The 26,688-nt window shown below is 38.2% G+C and overlaps 2 protein-coding genes across 3 annotated transcripts; one reads left to right on the forward strand and one right to left on the reverse strand.

The window, feature by feature from the left end:
* Window positions 1–5: 5 nt before the first annotated feature.
* On the forward strand, window positions 6–3,575 carry gja10a (gap junction protein alpha 10 a). Of its 2 annotated transcripts, none has more exons than XM_057343621.1 (3): window positions 6–1,234; window positions 1,418–2,897; window positions 3,461–3,575. In XM_057343621.1, exons 2-3 carry the CDS (start codon window positions 1,485–1,487, stop codon window positions 3,497–3,499), a joined length of 1,452 nt encoding a protein of 483 aa, XP_057199604.1. In that variant the 5' UTR covers window positions 6–1,234; window positions 1,418–1,484; the 3' UTR covers window positions 3,500–3,575. The 2 variants fall into 2 exon arrangements, with proteins under 2 accessions (XP_057199604.1, XP_057199603.1); XM_057343620.1 differs by having other exon boundaries at window positions 1,464–2,897.
* A 2,142-nt stretch (window positions 3,576–5,717) lies between these two features.
* Window positions 5,718–25,730, reverse strand: bach2a (BTB and CNC homology 1, basic leucine zipper transcription factor 2a). Its single transcript, XM_057343619.1, has 5 exons — window positions 25,479–25,730; window positions 15,691–15,947; window positions 10,690–12,102; window positions 6,932–7,138; window positions 5,718–6,162 (listed from the first exon to the last, which is right to left on the reverse strand). Exons 2-5 carry the CDS (start codon window positions 15,931–15,933, stop codon window positions 5,731–5,733), a joined length of 2,295 nt encoding a protein of 764 aa, XP_057199602.1. The 5' UTR covers window positions 15,934–15,947; window positions 25,479–25,730; the 3' UTR covers window positions 5,718–5,730.
* Between the last annotated feature and the right edge of the window lie 958 nt (window positions 25,731–26,688).

The raw sequence follows: 26,688 nt of genomic DNA on the forward strand, positions 1-26,688 counted from the left end.
GTGATTGTCCTTTTTGATGGGTTGAAAATCCTGACTAAATAGCACCAAGTAGCCTAATCTCAATATAACAAAACATCGCTGGATTTCACAGTGCACAATGTGCAATCAACGCAATTAGATCAAATGAACAAGCACAGGATGAACTCATTAGGTAACGCCGCGTCCCCGATGTGACTTCTGGCATTTGCAGTTCAAGCTTCTGCAAAGGAAAATCAAATCAATCTTCACTGGTCCCGCCAGCATGTGATGGAAAGCTAATAAAAGACCCTCGGGCACGACCGGTCATTTCATGAAGCACGTAGTGTGATCAGTTGTGAAAGGTTTGAACCAGGATAACAGACTCGCGTGCGCACGCCGATTGGTGGATCCGGCTCCTCGCTGTCGTTTCGATATAAAACCGTGCTTTTTGATCAATTGTCGTTGGATTTGCACGATGTCGTGGAAATATACTTTTAATGAGATTTGTGCCAGAGGAAAACAGACAAAGAACGAGCTCAACAAATCACAGCAGTATTGATATTGAGTTTGGGGGGGAGAGGCTGATGCAATCGAGCGCAAGGTCTTTCATTTGACATTGAACGTTCGCAAATGTAAACAACATGGAAAGATGTTGGCACAAACTCACTGGGGAACAGAAAGGAAAACGATGAAATAGGGTTATGTTTTTCATATTATTCTTTTTTTAAATCATGTCTCGTGTGGTAGGTTAGATAAAAATATATTTCGATAGAGGCATGCATAATGTTACAACATTGCATATTGTAGATAATGCACTTTAACGAAATATGATGTAAATGTGCGCTCATGTTTTATAAAAAAAAACTATTTTTGATATCAACACGATAGATGAAAAAAGAGCATTTTCAACTAAATGGTTGGAGAACACTATCACCATATTTTGAGGACAGAATATTGTATCGACTGCATGAGGGACATTTGGTTGGTTGGCATCGTGGGCAACTTTTTCTGTATGAGGGGGAGCTTTTTTCAGCCGTTGCTTGATAAGATCCGCCATAGGCATTGTCCCTTCACTTTCAGATCGATTTCTACATCCCGTGAACTCTGTGCTTGCAACCGCTGGGGAACATTCGCTGTTGCCGACATGATGCAGAGAGACCATCTGTACTTTTAAGTGCAGCTTCCATGGTTTTGAAATGAGGGAAAGATTTTCCTTGTTAGGGAAAACATGCTTGTTTATATACCGCGGACTCTAGACAGCAAATCCCACTAAAAAGTAAGTTGACTTGTTAAGTTTCATCATGTTTATGTATAAAGCTTTGATCAATTTGCTTACATCATTTTGTGCAAGATTTAATACTAAGTAGTTAGCAATTTGTGCAAGATATTTAGAATGCAAATGACCTCAAATTGTATTTTTCTGTGTGCATGCACTAAAAAACATCTTAAACTCACGTAGTACTCCAAAAAAGGCCAACTCACGAAATGCATTTCCCCCCTCAAAGTATGGACATGTGGCGGTGAAGATGGGGGACTGGAACTTGTTGGGGAGCATTTTAGAGGAAGTTCACATTCACTCCACCATCGTGGGGAAAATCTGGCTGACCATCCTGTTCATATTCCGGATGTTGGTTCTCGGCGTGGCGGCCGAGGACGTTTGGTTGGATGAGCAGAGCGAGTTCGTCTGCAACACGGATCAACCGGGATGCAAGAACGTTTGCTACGACCAGGCGTTCCCGATATCGCTGATACGCTTCTGGGTGCTCCAGATCATTTTTGTGTCGTCGCCTTCGTTGGTCTACATGGGACACACACTGTACCGACTGAGGTCTTTGGAGAAGGAGAGACACAAAAGAAAAATCCAGCTCAGGGCCGAGCTGGAAGAGACGGAGACCCTGCTATTGGACTACAAGAAGTTGGAGAAGGAACTTAGGTGGTTAGAAGAGCAGAGGAAAATGAAGAAGGCTCCGTTGATGGGCTCTTTACTCCGCACATATATTATTCATATCCTTACTAGATCAGTTTTGGAGGTGGCGTTCATCGTGGGACAGTATATCTTTTATGGCATAGGAATGGATCCTTTGTACAAGTGCGAGAGGGTGCCTTGCCCTAACAGCGTGGACTGTTACGTCTCCAGGCCGTCAGAGAAGACCATCTTCATGGTCTTCATGATTGTCATCGCAGGGGTTTCTTTGTTTCTGAACCTCTTGGAAATATCCCACTTAGGGGTGAAGAAAATCAAACAGACTCTAACTGGTCTCCAGCTCGCTGAGGACGACAGTCTTTGCAAACCCAAGCAATCGAACATTCAGCAGCTGTGCGTGACGACATACTTGTCGCCCCATAAAAACCTGCAGTTGAAGACTTTTATCCCTCAGGGGCAAATAGACCCTGAAACGTTGTTCCTGACCGGCGCTTGCGTGGGCTCGAGCAACGACATGCCAAGATACAACAGTTTTGCCGCAGCCACCCTACCAGTGTCCTGCGTGACCCAACAACCTCGCCAAATGCGTCAGCCCATGCAGGGCATGATTCATGAACTGCATTCGCAAGCTTCCATGGACCAGCTAGATGACAGTCGTAACCAGCATCTAGAAAGCAGTAATGGCTCAGAGAGGGACATCAGACCTTTAAACTCGGGTCATTTGGGTTATAAAGGTCAGCACGCCCAAGGGCCTTGCCATACTGAAATACCAGCCTGCCTTCGCAACGCTCTGCACAGGCCCAGCCGCGTGCCGGACCTGGGGGATGACGTTATGGATTCCTCCGAGAGCGACTTCTACCTGCAAAACAGGAAAGCCAGTTTCATGGCCCGTGTGCCCTCAGACAGCGTGTCCGGGAGTCCGTCCTGTCCCTCCACCAGGAGCACAGAGTCCGAATTGGGTTCGCTCAGCGACCTGCCCATGAACCCACCACCAGGGGGACGCCGGATGTCTATGGCAAGTAGAGGCTAAATTAGTTTCATTATAAATAATCAAGTCTTAATATTCTCCATTTTTACAATTTTCAACTTAATAAAGAAATTGAATGCATTCTAAAATTTTGGTATATAATCTAAAAGAATAAACATTAAAAAGTTATCTAAAATATTTTTAATAATAAAATTAATTAAAAAAATTCTACAAACATTTCTTGATTTTTTTTAGTATTTTAACATTTAATTTATAAAATAATATAATATCTAATACTCAAAACTAATTAAACAAATTATGAAAAAAGTTACAAAATATATATATATATATTTTTTTTATTAATAAAAGAATGTATAAAATAATATAATATCCAATACTCAAAATTAATAAAACAAATTACAAATTTAAATATTTTAATAATAAAATGAATATAAAATAAATAAATATACAAACATTTCTTAACTTTTTATTTAAAAAAATATATTTTTTAATCATTTAATATCTATAAAATAGCCAAAATACCCAGATTTATAATGTCATTAAATTCAATATATTTAGTAACTAAATATAACTAACATGTTTGCTTACAGAGTGTGTTCTTGGATATCTCTTCAATCATGAAGAAGTGAAATGAAGATGGACAGAAGGACACCGGGAATGTAACAGGCCGTTCACGAGCAGAACTGAATGGAGATAAACGCAGCTTTATTGTGGTTTAAGGAGGGCTGTTTTGTACTGTCTATTTTTTATTATAAGCACCTTAACTTACCAGTAAAGCACTGTGTACAGTTTTTCCATTACTTTTATGGAAGCGACAAGACATTCATAATTATGCTTCAGACCTACAGACAGCTGGCAAAAAAGAACATTTTTAAATCATTTAGCTTACATCCATAAGATGTGATGCAAGCTAATGTGGATTCTCACATCAAATTAAGAAGAAAATAAAAAGGTTTTATTTCCAAAAGCGTTGGTGTTTGAATCAATTTGGAATAATCACGCAAATATTATTCTCAAGACACATAAAATCAGCATGAAACATGCTTGGTAATTTATTTAATATCCTAATAGACAATTTCAATGTGGACACATTCAAGAATTTTACAAATACACTTATATTATAAACATTGAGGTCACAACTTTTTATGATTCGAGTAACAAATAAGAAAGAGCGAAACAATAATTTGTTAAGAATGCCACAAATATCTACAAACAGAATTTATTTACAATACATACCAAATCTACATAAAATAAACGACTGAAAAACATCCTTTTAAAAGGTTGTAAACCATTTTTGCTACAAACCTTGTAAGAGATGAGAGGTATATCGATGTTACAGGTAGATCTGTGAATGTTGCAAACTCTACTTACTTCATGTAAACTGATAATGAATATTTAGATTTGCCCTTACTTTATATCACAATGATGCATCATATAACAAAAAATGATGAAATGCTTAATTTATACATTATTAGCATCTATACTTAAAGATCACAAGAACGAAAAAAATCCCTGTGGCCATATCTGTATACAAATGAGAGATTTGTCATGCATTACTGAATGCGTTTTATTTAAGGCCAAAGTTATTTGACTGGTTTTGTCCAATACAAATAGAAATTGATTCGAGACCCCAAATTTTTATCAGAAACGTAATGTCAACATGTTTTATGCTGTGTATACTTCTTGGTTGCGGGATTATTTAAGTCTTTATTCTCTTTCAAAGTCATGCAATGTACAGATTTTTAAGTAAATCAGTTAAATTACACTTTAAAACATCTCACCTTTAAACTTCAGTATTGTGACATTACACAGGTGAGTAACATGTAACACAAATGATCACACGAAGTAATACAAAATAAAGTAGCAGTGAGCGTCATGTGTCATTTTAAGGCTTTGTCATGTCATGTTATTAAGTCAAAGGTGTAGAAGTGTTTTAAGACTAATAGGGGAATTCGTACAAAAAGTAAATATGTAAACTGACATTTAAACTTTCAGTGGTGTGTATATCAAGATAAAACATTTTCATTGCTGAGGGTGTTCTTAAGTAGGTAGAAAACTAGACAATGTGCAATCCAAACAAAATTCAACCGAAACCAAATATTTCATACGACAGTAACAATGACAAGTGCACAAGATCCTGAAGGAGTCAAAGCTGAAATCTGAGCTGCCAAAATTGTACAAAGTCAGAATAATTGAATTTATCAAAGTTTACTAGGAGCTGTAAGCACAACAGATGTCCCTGATGAATCATTTTAACAGTCTAGAAAACTGATTTTTAAAAACTTTTAGAAAACTGCTTCTGTATCCAATGGCACTTTATCACAAAATATTTTGGAGGACAATCATCTACAGCTCAATATTATTAGAATTGGAGTGCTTTATGATAAAATCCCATTCATTACAAAATGTTCAAATAGTCGGATAAACTGAGACTGCTTGGCTTCTGGCAAGCAAGAGATAGCCTAAATGTTAAAGAATGCAATTAAAAAAAACTTCAGAATTCAGACAAACAACTATTTACTTCAAAGTTTTTCTGTTTATAATTAGCTTTTTTCTTCTCTTGATGTACATTAGGAACGCAAAACAGAAAATGGTCCAAACCGTTTGAAATGCTTTAATACCACATCTGCATATGCTGCTTCATATGACGTACAAAAAAACAAACCCTGCATTTCCTGAGATAAAATCTGAGAACTCGATACCATATAGATGAAAGATTAAAACTGTTACAAAGAGAAAAGATTCTTGCACTATATGCGAACACACACACGCCGACTTTCCCCTAAAGTAGCAACAAACTAAACAGAAAACATTTAAAAAGATACTGAACCAATATTCTTATTTAATAAAAAATGAAAACTCAGCTCTTCTTGGCCTGCTCATCTGTGGTACACTTCTCACACATCTCCTGGCAGAAATCGCTGGTCACGTTCGAACCGCTCGTCTGAAGCAAAGGCTCCGACCTCACAGACATGACGGCGTCCGGGAGCATCACGTTCTCTCGCTGATGTTTGGCCTGGCAGTCACTTAACCTTGAAGATGTCTCCACGGTGCTGTGCGAGGTGAGCGTGAGGTCTATGCTGGTGGGACTGGAAGAGATTTTATTGTCTGTACTGGTTGAACTGGACAAAACGGGGTCTGAGTGAAGATGATACAGATATTGGGTCTGCCCGGGAATCTGCTGTTCCTCTCTGCAGACCTCCTGAGATAAAAAGGAGAAGTTTTCCCAGAGTTCACCCATACAGACCTTCAGCTGGTTTCGTTCGGTTAGAAGCTTCTGTCGCTCACACACCTACCACAGAAAAACATGCATAGGGTCAACACAGAAATGTCACACCCTTATTTTTTAAAGGAATACTCCACCCAACAATGAAAATTCTGTCATGAATTACTCCCTCCAAGTTGTTCCAAACCTGTATACATTTCTTTGTTCTGTTGAACACAAAGAAAGATATTTGGAAAAACGTTTCTAGGACACATTTACTACCATAGTAAGAAAAATTAAAATGGTAGTCAAAGGTGCCTCAGAACGGTTTGCTTTCCTAAATTCTTCAAAATATCTTATTTTGTGTTCAAAGGAAAAAAATTATACAATCATTTTTCCTACTATGGTAGTCAATGATATCCCAGAAATGTATTGGATGATTTTAAAGAAATAGGTTGACTTATTGTTCAACTTATTATTTCTTTTTTATCAAGTTTTTCCCCATTTGTAAAAAGTTCGGAAATTAACATTAACAAGAACTGTCCCACTCTCAGACGTTTCAACCTCCCCTCCATAAAAATAGTGTTTAAATGAGGTAAATTTAAAATAACTATTTTGGTATGTAGCCTATGTGCAGTTTGTACTTCAATAAAACAAAACCATTTTTCTAATTTGCTGTCATTACTATCCTAACAAAACATTTCCAAAAGTCTTCAAATAAAAAGAGGACTAAATGAGAAGTGACGGAAAACACGTCAGATAGATGAAACCGTTTAAGTAAGTTGTATTTTTCAAGATGAAAGCAGCCAAAAAACAATCTTGGCAGATGCTGCGTGTGGTTGTTCGTGCTTCCTACCAGTTTATGAATCTCACGTTCTAGGTTCTGGATGCAGTCCAGCTTTCTCTTCCGGCAGCGTTGAGCTGCGATGCGGTTTTTACTGCGACGTCTCATCTCGTGGATGAAGTCTAGCTGATCCGAAGTCAGTTTGTGCATCTTTACCATTAACTGAAAGTCGTTCCGTGGAAGCTCTGTGATCTGATCCAATGAAAACGGCAGTTTCACCTGCAAGCACACAGCGCATTAAAGCTACATTACATGCATTTAGCAGGCATCTATTGCAAATACGTGCAACTGCACATTGTGGAAAGAAAGTAAAATTGAAATTTCACACATCCAGAATATGACAGTTCACCACTAGATGACACTGCCAACTAACATGTATGACATGATTTATTGTTTTGCGTTCAGAACACTGACCCGCTCAAACTATCTTTAAAAAAATCAAAAGCATACAGCACATCTAATATTCTAGTAGCACACTACAAAAAAGGTAAGGTATACACTAGTAAAGGACACTAACAACAGCTGAATTTATAGCAAATGTAAAGACAACAGATATAAAGATACTACTTTTACTCAGATCAGTGGTGTCACAATATACCGGCATTGTCAGTGACTGTGATATCAAAAATGATTATTATCGATACTGTGTTAATTCTACACATATCATAATATATAAATTAAATTCAGCACCTGTTTAAAGTTTTGCTTTTAGAGCCACAATTGTTACAAACTCTCTCTCTCTAATCCCTATACTCAAATTTTAAGTGCATTATAGCATATTTGTAGCATTATCTGGCTTCTCAACAGGTTTTAAATACCGTGATAATAACAATGATTTGGGCCACGATAACCGCAACGTGAAAAACAGACATCGTGACAGCCCTAACTCACATTTGACTAAATGAAACTACCTAAAGATAACAAAGAAATGAATCGATAACTGTCCGATTCAAATAATCTAAAAATTTTAATTAAAACCAGAATTTTGTGGCAATACATCAAACTGACATTTCCTGTGAAACTGTAGAAAACGTCTCATATTATACAGTTATTATAAGTTTACCGGTAACTATTCAATAACCTATTTTTGTTCATTTTTATACAAAAAGTTACAAATTGCAGCTTTCAATAACAAGGAAACATGCCTTTGACATGTCTCTCCCAATATTCCGGCCATAACAAAAAATAAAGTCATCATAAGAATGAAGAATGTGAATTCACTGGGTCATTACTTGAAACATAATGAGAGATTTCATACTACCGGGACAGTAATGATCTATGTGTGTAATTATTTTAGGCAAAGAGCGGTTTAGTTTGTCTTCAGATTGTTCAGCCAATCACGTTTCGGTTCTGAAAATGTCACGCAAATGAAGATGTCCTACAAATCCTGCAAACAGACCGCACCGACAAAGACGAAACCTGACTTAAGGCTCTGTCGAGGGAGTATATCAGTGCTGACCGTGACGAATACTCTCTCTCTCTGTTATGACCTTGTGCCACTGCTCAGTCTGTGTAAAATGGAGGTCTATATTTAACCGCTCCACTACTGTGGGGACCGCAATAAGGCTAGAATGACAGATTACGCTTCCAGCAGCACATTTTCTTTTCTTCTCTCAGGTCGTTTCTGGGAGAAGGAACTCATTCTGTGAAGTAGGACTCATCTGTTAGCCTGTGAGGTGAAGCAGATCATCATCAGATGGGTGCCTGGGGGCCGCTGCCCCACTTCTCTTTCTGGGGACCAGCAGCTGGAAGCTCCAAACTCCAGTATGGTGAAGGGCATAATAAAGACGGCTGCAGAAAGATTGTTTCCAAAGAGATTGTTACACTACACTGGGATAATATTCTGAAATGCATATTTTAATGCGGCCCAATTTTTATTTATTTATGCTGACTTCTCAATCATATTCACAGAAAAGCACCTTGGTATTATGGTTTTTGGACAAGGGGGCACATATGCCTGGGTATCATCATTATAATTTTTGAAACTGTTTGATTGACACAATCAATATGTCACTATGTAGTTGTCACTACAATATTGAAACAAAAGAGGCTTGTGTAATGATTTTACAAACATTAAGGAATGTTAAAGGAATAGTTTACATGAAAATAAAAATGTTCACTTTAATATATATAAATTACTTTATATCAATTTATAGACTAATAAATAGTGCTCGACGATTTATAATCATACATATAATTGTTAAACCTTAAAGATTTTTGTTTATCATTTTAAATCGGTTATAAATATTCTGTTGGTTGTATTCTGTTCACACAGGAAGTTCTTCTGGACCAGCGTTGACCCAGCGTTACATCATTCGAAGAGGTTGCAACTTGTTGAAGTTTCTAAAAGCACATACTTAAATTATATGTCTACATAAAACACCATACCATGAAATAATTGTTATTTTTACTAAAAAATATTTTTTTGTTTTGTTTGTGTAACTTTTTGTTTGAGTGAAAGCAAGACATAATTTACTCAACCTTATGTCATCCCAGATGTATAAAACAATATTTTCAGGTGAACTGTTCCTTCAAGGAGTACAAAGGAGCAACCACATTTAAATTACTTTAAAAAAAAAAGAACAAAATTTTTTTTTTTTTAATATATATATATATATATATATTTATGCTTTTTAGCAGATGTATTATACATTTACTCTTTATATTAATTATATTACATCCCATTACAGCTTCATTACACTGCAATAAAAATTAACCAGGTTTTTATGCAAAAGCCTGCAAAACTGAGAATCACAAACACTAATTTTTACCCTTTCTCTTTTTTGGAAAAACAATATTTCTGATTCTTTCACATACTTCCAAAACATCAGGACAAATCTTGTCAAAAGTGGGTCATTAGAAATCAAAAGACTTCATGAGACAGCAGACGATCACACACACATTCTTGAACTGCTGATGTGTAAAATGCTGTCAGACGGAGGTACAATTAAGTCAATGGGACCCGAGGAGCAAGAACGGCTCTGCGCTTATTGCCATGGCAACCCTCCAGTGTTTGCCAAGTTCCTGCAGCTCGCCTGTCAGTCTCTGCCGATTGGGTATCATATGTGGGCATGTTTTGTAATTATGAATTTATTCCACAATAAATATTACTACTAATCTAGTTAATTAATCCATTTTAATTTTTTTCTTTTTTAAAGGAACAGTTCACCCAAAAAATAAAAGTTCTGTCATCATTTACTCACCCTCAAGTTGTTCCAAATCTGTATGAATTTCTTTGTTCTGATGAACACAGCGAAAGATATTTGAAAGAATGCTTGTAACCAAACAGTTCTTGGCCACCATAGTAGGAAAATTAGTCACAAGTGCCCCAGAACTGTTTGCTTTCCTGCATTCTTCTAAATATCTTCTTTTGTGTTCAACAGAACAAAGAAAATTATAAAGCAAATTTTCCTACTATGGTAGTCAGTGGTGGCCAAGAACTGTTTGGTTACAAGCATTCTTCCAAATATCTTTCAAGAAATGTATACAGATTTGGAACAACTTCAGGGTGAGCTTCTAAAAACAGAATTTTCATTTTTGGGTGAACTGTTCCTTTAAGTATTTATCAATGGTGAGCAACAAAATGTATTGGACGAGAGACAAGGAAATAGATTCGAACTTGTGCCTCTATGAGAGCACCAAGGCAAAAGCATTTAACCACTACACCACAGCTCTGCTCCATCTATAATTTCTGTATTTGGCATACAAAGGCTATTCTTTTATCTTTTATCAATTTTCACATTGAAATGACTTTCGAAAAACCAACCAACCTCTGCGTGTCTGCGCTCTTTGCTCGGACACGATTCGCTATCTCCATCAGAGAACGATCCAGACTCGTCACTTGAATTACTGTCGTACGACTTCTCGGACTTGATCTTGGGTGGCCCGGTCGTACTGCGCTCCCTGTGCTCGAGGGTCAGACACCTTTCCATGGTGGAACAAGGCGAGGTAGAGAGCTCAAACTGAGGCAGGCTGGAAGGAGAACTTCCACTGCCATCTTCAGCATAGGAATAGGACGAACACGAGCTGGAGGTTCTGATGTGACTCTCGGTGCGAGAGGAGCGCGGACACATTTTGATGGGCACCGGACAGCTGCTCTTTGGCCGTCTGCGGTAGGACGTCGGGGGCTCGTGAGAGACAGAAGTGTGTGACAGTGTTTGGGAGCAGGGAAATGACTGGCTGGATCCCGCCCATGGGTCTTCATGGGCATCCTGACACAGATAGCTCTCACGTGGGTAGGAATGTGCCGGGAGATGGTTGGGGGCCCCGGATGAAAAGATGACGCTTCTTCGGTCGCTCTCAAAGGAAGGTGATTTGATGGACATGTTAGCAGTTAACTTCTCAGCCCTCTTTGGGGAAGTCACGCCAAGTTCCCCAACAAAAGCCTGATAGTCCTTTTGTCCATCTTGAACGTGAGAGGTCCTCTTTGCACAATGCAGATCGACGGCAAAACACGGATCCGAAGACATCACTTCCTTTTTGACAAAGGAGTGCAGGCACACTGGTGAACGTTTGCTAACAGGAAGTTCATTGGGTGTTGAACTAAGCTGCCTGTCATCTAACTCCATGTCCATCTCAATCTCCATTTCATTCCCCCTTCCCTTGACCAGACCATCCTGCTCAACCTCAGACAGGTCCAGCGGCACCGAACCCTCTCCGCTGGTTGGTTCTGCTTTCACCTTAAAGAGATCCGGGCCACCGGTGACGGTTTCCTGCAGTAAACCGTGCAAGTTTGAGGTACTGCTGTGTGAGGTGTTCATGTTGTGCTTAGCCTGTTGGTACTTTCTATATTTAGGATAACGATGGGGGTCGAAGGTCAGTGGTGGGTCATATAGGTCGTTGTTGACTTGTGATCGCTCCGTGTTCTTGGACGAGCTGAGGTCACGGGGATGCAGCCTCGATCCAAACAAAGGTGGTTTGGAATCGTTCGACATCATGTTTGGGTCCTCTGACCCGTGATGGTTCGGACTCGGAGGGTGAGGTGATGGGGGGGTTTGGCTGGTGTGCGTGTTGTCAACCTCACTTTTCATCTGGGCCTGTAGGAAAAGGAAGCAAGAGTCTTCAAGGTTGTGCATGCCCAGGAATTCTGCACAGCACATGACATGCTGGATGTTGTCCCTGTTTAGTAACAGCTTGGCTGTGTAGGCAAACTGCAAGAGTGGACCGAAGCCTTTCTCAGTGATCTGGAGAGAGAAAACAGAACAGGAGATGACACATTAAAGACACATTAAAGTCACAGTGACATTTTAAACAAATTAAAGGTAAAACAAATCCAACAAAACAATATCTTTTGGAGCTGTGGTGTGCAACTTTAAAGATCCAGTATATGGAATTTAGCTGCATCTAGTGGTGAAGTTGCGAACTGCAACAAACGGCTCACTCCACCCCTCCCTTTCGAAGCACTACGGCGACAGAACAAAGATGTTGTTGCGTTTTCGCTTCTTTGCTGAAGGAGATACTGTATTTATGAAATGTGTTCTGTAGTGCAGTTTGTCTGTTTATGGCTACTGTAGAAACAACATGGCGAATTCCATGTAACAGGACCCGTGGTGTATGTAGATAGAAATAGCTCATTCTAAGGTAATAAAAACATAACGATTCATTATGTAAGGTCTTTATACACCTCTGAACACACAGTTATGTACATTATTTTGCATTTCTGTCAACCGATCCTTTAAGGTGTCATGTTCTACATTTGTTTTTTTTGTAGTCCACTTATCAAACGGTCTAATTTTAAAAGAGCCAGCAAAATATGGCTTCCATGATGTTTTATTTTAATAAAGTGAAGTTGATGTCTTAACCTGATCTTACAGAAAAACAACTATTTTACAAGGTGGTGATTTCGACAAACAGTGATTGAGACCTGTATATCGAGGGCTTGCAAGCTTCATGTCAAGGAATGAAAAGAAATGAACTGCATAGCGTCAAGTGCAAAAATAAACCCCCTTCTCATCACTTTCACTCGTGCTATCACTCTCGCAGGTATCCACGAATGCTCGGGGCAGCGCGGCCGCATCAGGAACATCATTTTTTAAATAGAAAGTCATCCAGCTGAAGTACATCTCCCCCAGACACTCGGTCCTCCAAGAGCTGCTAATAAATTGAGAAGCTGGGGGGAAAATGCTGAGCATTCGGTGGATCTATTTTCAGCTTACATCAGCAGCTGCCGCCGGCAGTCGCACGTCTTTATGAAAGCCAAGCGCCATATGATATTCCTTTAATGTTACAACCAGTGAATTTAATGAGGGCAGCGGGCTGGGACACATGCACACACATACATACATACAAAAACAGGAAAGACTGTATAACATGAAACATGGGACATTCAGTTTAATAAAGCTCTTTTGTCAGATGTGGGATGTTTTACAGGTCAGCTTTAAGGTGCAAAAAACCTACAAGTACAGTGCTACCACAACACAGACTCAGCAATGAATACTGTAAATCATATGTCCAGCAGCTTCTGTAAGAGAACTCTTATACGACTGGTGTCAAAGACAAGACAACTAGTTATAGAGACTCAAAGCTACAGAAGAACCCTTGACACGTCTGATATCTCTATCTGTTAGTTCATCTACATTGGTGTTTCTGTAGCTATATTACACATTTCAGCACATAAACTGATAATATTGTATGCTTTGAATGCATTAATTGCATAAATAAAAGCAAAAATGACAATGACAACAAAGCTGGTACAGCATTGCGCAAGCAACCCCAAAATCATCGATTCAATTCTGCGAGAAAGTATAAACTGAATTTGGCAGATCCAAAAATGTATGGTTTAACTATTATGAATTTTAAAGGAGTCATCGGATGAAAATCCAAAATTTTCTGTGTTTAAGTGCTATAATCGGGTCCCCGGTGCATCTAGCAACCCAGAAAACGTGAAAAACAAGATCCCAGTAAGTTTGTTTTGATGAGCCTTTCCCTGCAAGCATGTGTTGTGACGTAAAAGCAGGATCTTATTTTAATATTACAGCCCCTTAATCTACACAATTCCACCCACGGCGCTGCCGCCATTGTCGTTTTCACAAGCGACAGCGGTGTACATGACGCCATGGCTAAAGTTCGTGGACAACATGCAACATGGAATTGTAGTCGCTGCACAGAGTCCTAACCTCGGAAGAGACAGGAGTGGATTTAATTAAATTTTTGTGGAAATCCCTCAGAAACCATAAGTAAAAACCTGCTTGTTTGCGCGAATCACTTCAAGCCGGAGTGCTTTATCAACCTGGGACAGCACAAGCAGGATAAGCTTCAAAGTTGTTCCTCAAGAGGGATCGAGACCAACTGAACGAGACAAAGCTGCCGATGTAAGCAATATTTATCAACAGTCTGAATTAACGTACGTGTACCGTATATATAGGAGGATAACGTTAGCATATGATAGCGAAGCGAAGGGAGCTAAGTCAGTCAAGGGCTAAATAGAACATTCAAAGCCAGTGTTAAACTTACTCTATATTTATATGTTATTTGGCAAATGGGCACTTGGAGTTTAGTTAATACATTATGTGCGTTAATATGTTCAGCTGCGGCAAGCTGTTTGTTTTGCTAATGAACATGGGCGAACACTGTGGTTAGTTTCGTTTTAAATGTCTCAAATCATTCGTCCTTAGGCTGAAAAATCTGTCACAGCATACTAGTTATGCTCTCACGTTGTGTGTGTAACATTATAACTTGTCAATGACAAGCACTAAAATCCACGTATGCCGAGATCTGCAGGTGCGCATTCCGTGGATTTTAGGCAAGCATACACGCACAACATGAGCGCATTAAGATGCGTTTAAAACGAAACTAACCGCAGAGGAGTTCAGGAAACATAATTTAGCTAAACCATTGCCATGGCAGTACTACACATGTGTTGTGTTGATTCGCCGGACGGAAGGGGGGTGGGGTGCGCTGTAACTCATTATCATTTAAAGAGACATGCACCAAACGGGTTGCTGTGAGCATAGCTGTTGTTGACGAGGCAAAAAGGTTTTTGTTTACACAGCCATTGAGTGTTTTTAAGCAAAATATGTTCCAGACATTTCATGAAGAACCTAATAAATCATATCAACTTGTTGAAAGTGCTCATCCGATGAGTCCTTTAATGTTAATCTATTGCGCACCTCTCTAAAGTCCAAACTATCTCCCACCATTTGAGAATACAGTAAACCATCAAAACCATGGAAACACAATTGTAACTGTGAAAATGATGTTGTGACTAAAGGCCTCCAAAATAAATGAACTGTGTTATATTTTAGAATACAGTCACTCTTGCCTAGAATTTATTCATACTTTGGAAAAATATTTTTAATTAAAAAAATATTTTCTAATGATAGAAATGAATATGTTGACAATTATATTTTTGTCAACAAAAGTAATTTAAAACATTAAAACTTTTGACAGGTACGGTATGTTTAAAAGTTGTCAGTAGGTTGTGACAGTGAACAACATATTCAATCTAATTGGTTTATGTTATTGGTTTCTATTTATATTTCTTAAAAGATATGCATTATACATATATGCATGTATACATACAAAAATATATGCATACATCTAATTTATATTATGTAATTGATTTTTATTTTTATATGATATTTATTTAAAAGAAGTGCATTTATACTTTATTTATTTTATTTTCAATTTCTTATTTCAATGAATACAAGTTGTTGCCAAAGTCAAAAATTAATCCTGTTAAATAACGGCAATCTTTATACTGTTAAAATACTACCGATTATGTTTTTGGTCAAAATCAAACCCCCCAAAATCAAACACATGCGGACACTCACCTTCTCCGGCAGACTGATGAGCGGCTCATGTTCCATCTGGCCCCTGAGCAGCAGAGAGAAATACTGACTGCAGGCCGCAAGCACTGCCCGGTGGGCACGAATCTCCCTCCCCTCCACCAGTACGGTCACATCACACAAGACGTCCTGCTTCCTCTGTTCATTCAGGCACAGAAGGATGTTGGCACAATGCACCGTCGACTCATACACGTACATGGGAGCTTCAGGCTTCACCTCCGTAGACATTCCTTGCTGTGAGCCTGCAGACAAAGCGAGAACACATTTAACACATTAAGCATAAATAATTATCAGGTTAGCAGCCGGGACATGGGCCATTGCTTTGTCTGTATTGTACCTCAAAGCTTGAATCAAACAAATTCACAATGATTGCTGTAGAGTATTCAAGTTTTAAAATGATCTGTTGCCTGTGTGATGAAATAAAAGAAGATATTTTGAGAAATATCTAAGTGGTTTTGAGTCCATACAGTGGAAGTCAATGGGGGACAGTGTTGTTTGGTTACCAATGTTCTTCAAAATATCTTTTGTGTTCTACAGAAGAAAGAAAATCATATAGGTTTAGAATGACATCAGGATGAATAAAAGATAAAAGAATTCAAATTTTTCGATGAACTATCCCTTTAAATCCCAATTGCCAATGGATCTTCACAGATGTCCCACATTCAGTCAATGGCAAAGGTGTTGTAAAAGCTAAATAAAAGAACAATATCCGAATGATTTTAAACCAGTCTACTGAAGAAAATGACTCACTCTACAGTAACTCGCACACAGACATACATCACAACACATTTCAGCATCCTGTCTGTGGCGATCTCTGCATCAGCGCATGAATCATTAACATGATGTTTCCCACTGAAGCACATGCAGACCCACTCGAACCGACGCAGACCGTCTGATAACAGCTGTCATTCCAATGGCCTACCCGCGCTAATGAGATATCACCGCCGTGTCAAATCATTCAGAGACGCGGTCTGAAACGAAGAAAAAAAGCATCGTGCAAACACACACAGAAGGAATTACAGGGTGTTTCATCATCATCAACACACGATGCATGACAATGTTAGACAACCAGGACCATAATACAGATGAGCGTTTTTACAATGAAACCTGAAGTATTGCATATAGTCAATCCGGCACAGATCCGGCACAGTGAAATAATTCACCAGAAGACGGTTGTGGAATAAATTAACGCCCAACAAAAACTAGGCTGTGGTTGTGTGATCTCAACAGAACGAGTCTATTCTGCTTCTGGTCCTCCAGGACTGAATGAAATATAATTAGAAAACATTTTTTAAAATGCCCGCTATGTTGACCAGCTCTGAGATCTTCCTAATTTATGAAGCCCCAAATTCCCTGACCCAGATCTACAGCCAACACCAACGTGGTTTGATATTGTGCTGTAATGTGTTCTTGTGGTTCAACTGGTAGTACACTGTGCGAGCAAGAACAAGGTTAGATTCTAGCAAAAATAAACACACAGATAAATGCAAAATAAAGTCAATTTGGATAAGCATCTCACAAAATACATCAACACTTTGATAGAGAAAAGATACACACTCTTTCAAAAACAGAAATTGAATAATTGTGAGATTGTTCAAACAAAAATAGAATGGAACCAATTAATCCTAATTTAACACACACAATTTACTATGGAACAAAAACAATATACTGTATATTTGAAACTGAAATCAAACACAGTTACGTAAGATTAAGTTGAAGAAAACCCATTAAATACTTCAGAACAAACATTAAATTGATTACAGAGCACATTCAGCACAAACGTGGTGACCTTGTTTTCCACATGATCGCCAAGACATTCATTAAAAAAGTACATATAACTCAAAGCCTCCTCGCTTTAGGGGGCAATAGGGCCGTTATGACCACCAAGAGAAGACCGGCCTAATTTCATACTGACCTGATTAAAACACCCGTCCTTTCAGTTACGACCCCTAAAATTCTTTCTGAGAATAACAAGAGTATATTGTCTTTTGAAAATAGCTTATGCGAGTTAACATGCTGAACAAAAGAAAAACTTTCTCTTTAATTCCAACTGCTGGTAATTGATGAAGTTCACAAAAGAAATTCTGTCATCATTTACTCGCGTTGTTCCAAAGATATTTGGAAAAATGCTTGTTACCAAACAGTTCTTGGCCACCATTGACTACCATAGTAGGAAAAATGACAATGGTAGTCAAAAGTGCTCCAGAACGGTTTGCTTTTCTACATTCTTCAAAATATCTTCTTTTGTGTTCAACAGAACAAAGAAATTAATAAAGAAATGTTTCCTACTATGGTAGTCAATGGTGGCCAAGAACTGTTTGATGAGAAGCATTCTTCCAAATATCTTTCTCTGTGTTCATCAGAACTTTACCTTTTAGGTGAACTTTACCTTCAGAGTACAGATGCTTTTAAAAACATTTGATGAATGAACATATCCTCATTAAATATACAGTCTGCCATTTCTAGATCCATGAGCTCATGCTATTGTTGCGAAACAGAGCGTGCTTTAGAAACAATCCAGTCCTGAAGCTTTCAAGCCTGCAGGTTAGATGGTAAAGATGCAGGCAATACACCTCCGATAAGAGCTCATCTTGGAGGGATTTTCCAGCAGGAAACTCAACAATGACATCCTTATTTTCAACAATGAACTATTGTGCTGAAAATAAGGTTAGCTGTCTCTGTTTCAGAGGGTCGCTGTCATGTTCACAAGCCAGTATAAAGGAAGTGAACAAATAATTTTGAGAGCTCTTTGAAAAATGCAAGCCATTTTTTGATACTCTGTGGGAAATTTCCAAAAATGCACTTACGAGTGCATTCATACAGCCGCCCATCTCGAGTTCCCAATGTAACACAGACACAAAATTTGAAATAAATGCATGACAATTTCATTACTTAATGTTATTAAAGATGCACTCAGCCATTTATTTCTACGTAATGCTAGTCAATATGAAAGTCAGATTTAAATTACTGCATATTGCAGCATACATGAAGAATAAAATGCTTTTGATGGCATGGCAGAATCGTAATCTAAAGGGATTTCGGTCATGTCGGTAACCGAACAACAGCGGAGCCCATTCACTTCTATTGTATGGTCATTGGACACCAATGGAACCAATGCAAGTCAATGGGTACTGTCGTTGTTCGGTTACATATATTCTTCAAAATATATAATGAGAATTTCCATTTTTAGGTGAACTATCCCTTTAACATTCATTCTGTTCTAGATAAACAAGTGAAATATAGCTCATATAGGGCATTCCTAAGAAGGCTTTTCAGTGCAAAGATAGATGGTGACTCCATGCCAGAGTATTTTGGGCACCGGCTGCTGAAACATAGCTTGAATCATGATTTCCCAGACCGAAGTGAGAAGTGACTCATAACTGTCTTTAATATGGGCAACAGTGACACAGAAACACAGCAAGCCCTCTATAAATACACACAGATGCTTGCAGCGTAGTTGATAAACATATCAGTACAAGCAGTGTGGAATACAATCAGCAGATGTTCAAGGGAAACATTAAAAAATACATATTCATTTTTAGACTAAAGTGAAAAGCCACCAAAGGCTGATTTTACTATAAGTAAAGAGATTAAGAAAGTCAGTTTTCATGTTGCATTTTTAAACATGCCAAGATTTTCAGATCTTATCTGCATTACAAACAAACAAAGCAAGTCAACAGAACTCAACGCTTATCAACAAGTTGCCTAAACCGGAAGTGCACTTCACAGTTCGCACTTTGTGAATTACAACCAGAGCATTCTAGCTTTGTCGTGTCACTCTCTTGTCGTGTGGATGGGCTGTCAGCATCACCAAGGTCTGGACATGCCATCTAAACAGATGGTTATTGAGGCCAGCATGTGAGGGAGAGACAGACTGATGGTGTTAAGCCAGCAGGTCGAACCTGATTTTCTTACTACTAGGGGTGTAACGGTTCTCGGTAAAAAAACTGAACCGCACGGTTCTCCAGCAACGGTTCAGCACGCGGCTCATCTTAAATCTGACGACGCATTTATAATATGGTTCGTTAGAAATTATAATGCGTAAAACAGACTGACAAAGTTCAGCTAATGTATGTTTGTCGATGGATACACATTTAATACCTACAACAAATCAAATAACGTAGACAAATTTCAATAGGATTGACGTATGCTGTAATATGACCAGTCATTTATGCTTTCATCACCCGGGTGTTGTGAGTGCGTGAGTGCAGGTGAGACCTGAACAGCACATGTTGCTGTTTAAACTACACTCATTCAAGCCTTGCCAATTTAAACATTTAAGTGCAAGATGATGCAGAAGAAAACTCGCTTTCGCGCTGTGAGAAGATCCGAAGCGCGCATAAGGAAAATCTCAGACATGGCGCAGATATTGAGTTGTCTTTGAAGCGCTTAAACGGACAAATTCACACACGAAGTAGGTCAACATGCCCCTCTTGTCAAGTATCTTAACAAACATAGTAGGTTATGTCTTAAGTGAACGGATGAAACAGACGAAAAACAATGCATGTGTACAGTATCAGTGTTCTGGATGTGTTTCATTCCTCTTAAAGCGACAGCAGCATATTCCTGCTGTCTGTTAAAAGTCAAGGAAATCACTCACTGCTTTGTGACTCAATAGCTTCTGTAACTTCAATTATGATTCGTCTTTATTTCATTTGTACATATGCAATGTTATGTTTTATTTGATTACTTTAATCCATTTCTACCTCAAAAGGCTATTTTATTTTCAGCTTTGCTCTGTTGTTTTATTGGTGCTGTTACTTGTAGCTTGAATATTTGTTCTTATTTGTCAGTAGTCCATTTTCCCTGAACATAGCACAAACCGAACCGAAACCGTGACCCTCAAACCGTGACACAAACCGAACCGTGAGTAATTTGAACCGTTACACCCCTATTTACTACGATAAAATTGCACGGTTCACTCGCCATTCCAGGATGAAAAACTCACATGCACTACAGGCTCAAATATTTCAGAGAGAACCATTAACCTAAGAATCACTGAAACTCTTTGAAGATTTCATTTTACTGGGATCTCATTAACTGGTCATAAAACGGCAAAGTAAAGGGATGCAAACAGACAAATTCTGAAATGTCTGAACGCTTAATAAAATTTCGTCATACTTTACTCATGCACCATTTAAATGTTTGTGTTTATGTAAAGAAACCTAGGACATGTACGAAGACGTATGGCGGCATCTAACAATAAAAAAAACATCCAAAAGGCTTTACCAGATTTACATCATCTCTCGTTCGAATTATAAATCATGTGTGACCAAAATGCTATCACAAATCTTGTCAGGTAATGTAAAAGTTGCACTTGTTTATGACCAACTTGACAAAACAGCAAGCTTGAAAAAAATGAATATGCTTAAAGGTCCAAGTAAGTTTCCAGAAAACTGAGAAAACCAATAACACAATGACATTTTGGACCACCACCCTGAAGATGAGATGAAGTTCACTGTTGTTGTTTCAATAGATCTTTCACCAAAATAAGCACAGGTATTTTAATCCACTGGGAATGACCTTTCCGTCCCATCACTCCATTTTCTAGGCTGTCGTCCGTTCCTCTCTTATTACAGAACAGCCACTGACATCACATCTCGCCCGAGGGAAGTTTGCTCATTCTGAGAGCGGACTATAACCAGAACGATCACTTTTAGTAAATCAAAGAATAACCAGGCATCAAAAGGTGGTAACTAAAATCTTCAGAATCCTTCAGGTTAAATTACTCTTATTAACAGGACAGCTCTGGTCCGAAACTAAACTACAGTGTATATCACTGCACAACACCAATCATTAAGCAGATTTTAATGAAGGGTATTTCTTTTTTTATATAAAAGCAAGCATTTTTAGTGTGAATATAGTCACGACTGAAGGGATTAAAGGGCCTAGCAGTATATTCACAACATATTGTAGCACAGCCCCGTAGCTTGACTGAACTGTAGGCTACAACCCAAACAAGACAAGGTGACATAACATCAGTGTTGGGTAAATTACTCTGAAAAAGTAATGAATTACTAGTTACTAATTACATATTCAGTAGTGTAATTAGATTACTGTACAAATTACTCTCTCCAAAAAGTATTTAATTACTTATTACTCATTACTTTCTATATCCTATATCAACCTTGATTAGTTAAGAAGTGATTCATAGACATGAAATGGCTCTTTTAATTCATTCAAATAAATGATATAAAACTACATAAAGTAGTACAAGTATTACGAATGTGAGAATTGTACATTAAAGCAAAGATTTTAAAGACTGACTTTGAATTTTGATATCAATTTCACTATTGCACACACATATATTACACAGAGCATTTAGTTTAATTACATCCGAAGTAACTGTAATTAAATTACAGAAAAAAATGGAGTAATCCCTTACTTTACTTTTTCCAAGGGTAATTATTAAATTACAGTAACTAATTACTTAGTAACTAGTTACACCCAACAGTGCATAACATATTCCCACACATGCATTCAGCTGTATTATTCAGCCTCGCCAAAAAGATGCTGTAAAGTGAACCTCTCGGTGACAAAGCATAACCCAAAAGTTGATCTCACTTTCACTACAGTGCTGTATTATCAGGTAAATGCAACCCACACATCATACCGAAACCCTTGTGTGTGTTTAATGCTTACTACGCAGCTGGTTTCCTGCATTCATATTCTGTGCTGATTTGACTGTGTCACTTTTACCTAAGTCAGCTGATCGTGACCTACTTCAAAAAGGGGATAAGAAAAAACGCTTCTCTCATCTTTTCGTCGAAGTCGAGGGTTCTGGTAAAATAAAAGAAGTGCCGTGCTAAGCATCATAACACCTACATTTAAAGAACTCATAGATAAGAGAACAGTATAGGGATATTGTTTGCAATTCTTGTGCACTGTTTCGGTGTGAATGTGTTTTGAGGTAAAGCATTGGATTTAGTGGTTGAAGCAGGCCGGCACAACTAGGGGGAAAACATTTCTGGTTGGGCAGATATACAATCATAGTTTATTGCATCCATAATTTAAAAACAATTCTGTGATTAATTTGACAGATCATTATTTAATAGATAATACAAACAAGTATTTAGTAAGTATTTAATAAGTATTACATTTTTTATATTTTAATTAATAAAATCTAGGCCCCCCAGACCCGGCCCTGAGTTGAAGCAACAATGACTGAGACATGCACTGCTATCAACATAATGCAAGATACACTGTAAAAAACGGTCTTGGGAGTCTTATGCTGGGTTCACACCAAACGCGAACACGTTCCACGCTCTTTATTACTCGCGGGAAAAGTTAGTTATTTTCGCGTCAGTGACGCGATCTGACAAATATTTTCAACCTTTGCGGAAGACGAGATTGACGTGCATTCGCGGCAATCGCTCCGCCCGATTTGCATCGTTCGCACCGCCTGCCACGAGTTTGTGTCTATATGCGTCTTTGCATTGACTTTGTACGTAATTTACTCGTGTAAAACGCTTAATTCGCATTTGGTGTGAACCCAGTGTTAGACACTGTCAAAGTACTTGAATTCTTTGAAATGCATGACACTGGATCATTTTCATCCAAAATATAGTAGGGGTACTATAAAGCAATTAAAATAATTCATAGAATTGAAAGGTAACAAAAAATTGGATTGTTAGTTCTTTTAACAGGCATCCCACGAACCAGGTCAATCTTTCAGACTAACACAACTCTAGCTGTCCAGCAGGAAGTGAATCATTGCTTAGTGGGTTCACCAAGTCCATACAGTTAATAAATGACAGCTGTGGCCAAGTGCATTCCAGCTGTTTCTCTTACCCTTTAAGTCATTTGGTCCATCTGAGGACATTAGATGCTGAAAAGAAATGAGCAAAACTAAACATAACCAGTGATTTGATAATGCAAAAATGCATACAGTTACACAATGAACATAAAGGTTATCTCAAATAAGGTGAGGTGCTCAATTTCTTTTCTAAGCAATCAGACTTACTGTTTGTACCTGACAGATGATAAAACGAACCAACAAATCCCATATAAATTTACTTTGAAGAGACTCAAACTATAGAGAGCCAAGCAAAGAGATTGGCTTCTTTGACTTGGACCTATAAGCAACCACCAGAACAAACTGGAAACCACAGAGCAGCAACACGGTTAAAACCACTTGTAAGACCTTAGCAACTGCATAGCAACACCTTGGCAATGACTCATGTTTTCATGGGAGAACACTACCTATATTTTCTTCAAATATACAGTATATACAATTCTAGTAGTAAATCTACTCTCTCTCATTCACTTTTTGTGTATAGTGCTTTCTGCCTCCCACGTAAAACAGTGCAGCCCCCTCAATATCACTCCTGAGTCCTGACTTCTGTTTGCTTCTATAAAACTATTACAGAAGCATTTACAAGCCAATGAAGAACCCCGTTTAATGTTGCAAACACAAGCAGAGGACAAAGAACATCTGTTACTTTCTCAACCGGTGATAAGCGTCCAACCCACAACTGCTGACAAAACGCACAAATGTAAACAGGTGCTTTCATCGGAAAAACAAACTACTTGACTAAGGAAATGTTTCTGCACAGTCAATAGAGAAGACTAGCCATTGATTTCAATCTGTTATGTCAGACTGCAGGAATTCTTCCACAAGTTATTACCACAGTAAGGTCACAGCTCTAAATAAAGAGCTGCATCAGACATTCAAAAGTGTCGCGAGAAAGAGCTCTCCTTTGCTAAGCAAAATGGAAAGCTAAACTGTGATAAATCCATCCATATTAAATCTGAATACTAAGAATCTGATTTAAATGTCAACAAACAAAAAAAGCACAGGAAATGAGCTACACTATATGCTGAGCCACAGAAGACCTGTGAACATCTCATCTCACAGGATGTAAACCACAAACACCTATCCACCCATATTAACCGTATCATATCCACTATCTGCTCAAAATCAAAAACACACAAGATTTTGGGCTGTGTGGGACTACAAATTTTGCATTATACATTGCAATGCAACAGACAGAGAATGAAACATGACACAATGGTTGGTCATACTGTACAAAAGTTAAAGATATAGCTCTGTTTCAGACCAATTTGAAAAGCAACCCAAGATAATGCCTCATTTAAGATACAAGAGCTAAACTTGTCATGCTACTTTCATTACAACACACTCATGTAGTTCCACTTTATTTTTAACGTTCGTTTCAACATCATCTAACCTTGTTTGCTCAGAGCGCAGTGAAACAATTACCAGAAATGCTGACTAACATAAGGATTGCATTACGGATGAATAAGCGTAAACTAACGTATAAATACGTATGAAAAACATAAATAAATGGACATTAAATACAGTCTTGCTGATCAACATCAGTTCACTTTGTAATGTTTCTTATTATACCAACAATACATTGAGTTCATACAGAGAGAGAGAGAATCATGTGACCAGTTTTAATGCATCTTTAATGCACTGGTTTCTATTTATAGATGTGCAAAACAAAATACACAATAGTGCATTAAACATTTACTGCTGAATCACTGTTTCCTATTGTCTCAAGAGTGCATCTGGTTCATCCCATAACTGTACCTGCTGCTGCCATCCACTAGTGACTGAATGCAGCACGAAGACCCAAAAATGTCAGTGCAGTGCAGCTCAGACTGTGGATCCAAAAGCGTTGACGTAAGCTTTCAGACAGTGCCTCGTCTTTTAAAGGAACGAATGGCCGTAAGCAACACAGTCCGTTAGACCAAAACATACACAAACTGTAATAATAAAGCAAAGTACCACCGGCAGCTGTGTCACTCACCTAAAGTTTCACTTGTTCCTGCACGAAGGTATTCAGAGAGACGATTTCACATGGTGTCCACGCTCGGCAGGACGCTCTTTAACAACTGGACCGTGCACGGTTATATATTCGTTTACTAACTGTTCAAATCGAGTTCAATCTCCGTCTGCGTTGGGTTGCACGCTGTACCGCGTGCTTCTGCTTCGCTCTTTGCTGATGGTGGGATTTCCAGCACGCGCCTCCTCTAAATTGCTACATTGTTGACATTGGGGAGATGACGTCATGGCGATGCGCCCATAGTAAAGTGAAGAAAAAAAACGGCACGAGCTGTGCAGGGCTTCCACTGTTTGTGAATTTCACATCTTAGCAGCTGTAAATCACCCACGCACTGTGGATATGAGTGTAACGCATTTGGCGTGTTAGTGATTTCATTAAAAAAAATGCAGCATTAATTTATAATAAAAAAATAAACTATAATAGAAGTTTAAAGAAATGGACACGTTGCGATTCTTCATCTATAATTCATACAATTATCTCTTTAATTTCTGTCTTTTTCTAGCTTTTATAATACTAAGTATTATATTAGTATCTTGACAATACTCTTAAACGAACTATAAAAACGAACTGATGTTGACTACAATTAAATTCTCTAGAAATGTGTCTTATTGTGACTCAGAATGTAAGTAAGGGATAATCCACAGCTAGCCGTGCGTTAAAGGGTTTTAATGCACGACGTGGAGGCCAAGAACCCGACGCGAGAAAAAAACCCTTTAACGCACGGCTAGCTGTGGATTATCCCGTTTATACCATGGCCATTTGCCAAGTTAAATCTTTTATTGATGTTTACAGTGAAATTTTAGATCAAACAGGTGAAAACTACAGTGATTTTGTCAGTTAAATTTCAAATGTAATCAAACTTGCTGGAGCTACCTGTGCGTTAAAGGCTTTTAATGCACACCTTCCAGCCGATCAGAATCGAGTATTCAAAAAGACCATGGTATAATTGTTTTTAATTTTAACTTTCAATCATGATGTCTGTTTTTGTCAATGTTTATTTGTTGTTTTTAAATTTAATCAAATGTGTTTTTTATTTTGTATAGTTATGGACATTTCACAGTAACCTATGTGACCTCTATTGATGGAATGCAATGACAATTCAATTATGTATAACAACAACAGAGAAATCTGGAAAACATTTGCCCTGTTTTATAGTGGTTGTATTTGGATGAGA

The sequence above is a fragment of the Triplophysa rosa genome, linkage group LG10 (assembly GCF_024868665.1).
Source record: "Triplophysa rosa linkage group LG10, Trosa_1v2, whole genome shotgun sequence".
In the NCBI taxonomy this organism is placed as follows: domain Eukaryota; kingdom Metazoa; phylum Chordata; class Actinopteri; order Cypriniformes; family Nemacheilidae; genus Triplophysa; species Triplophysa rosa.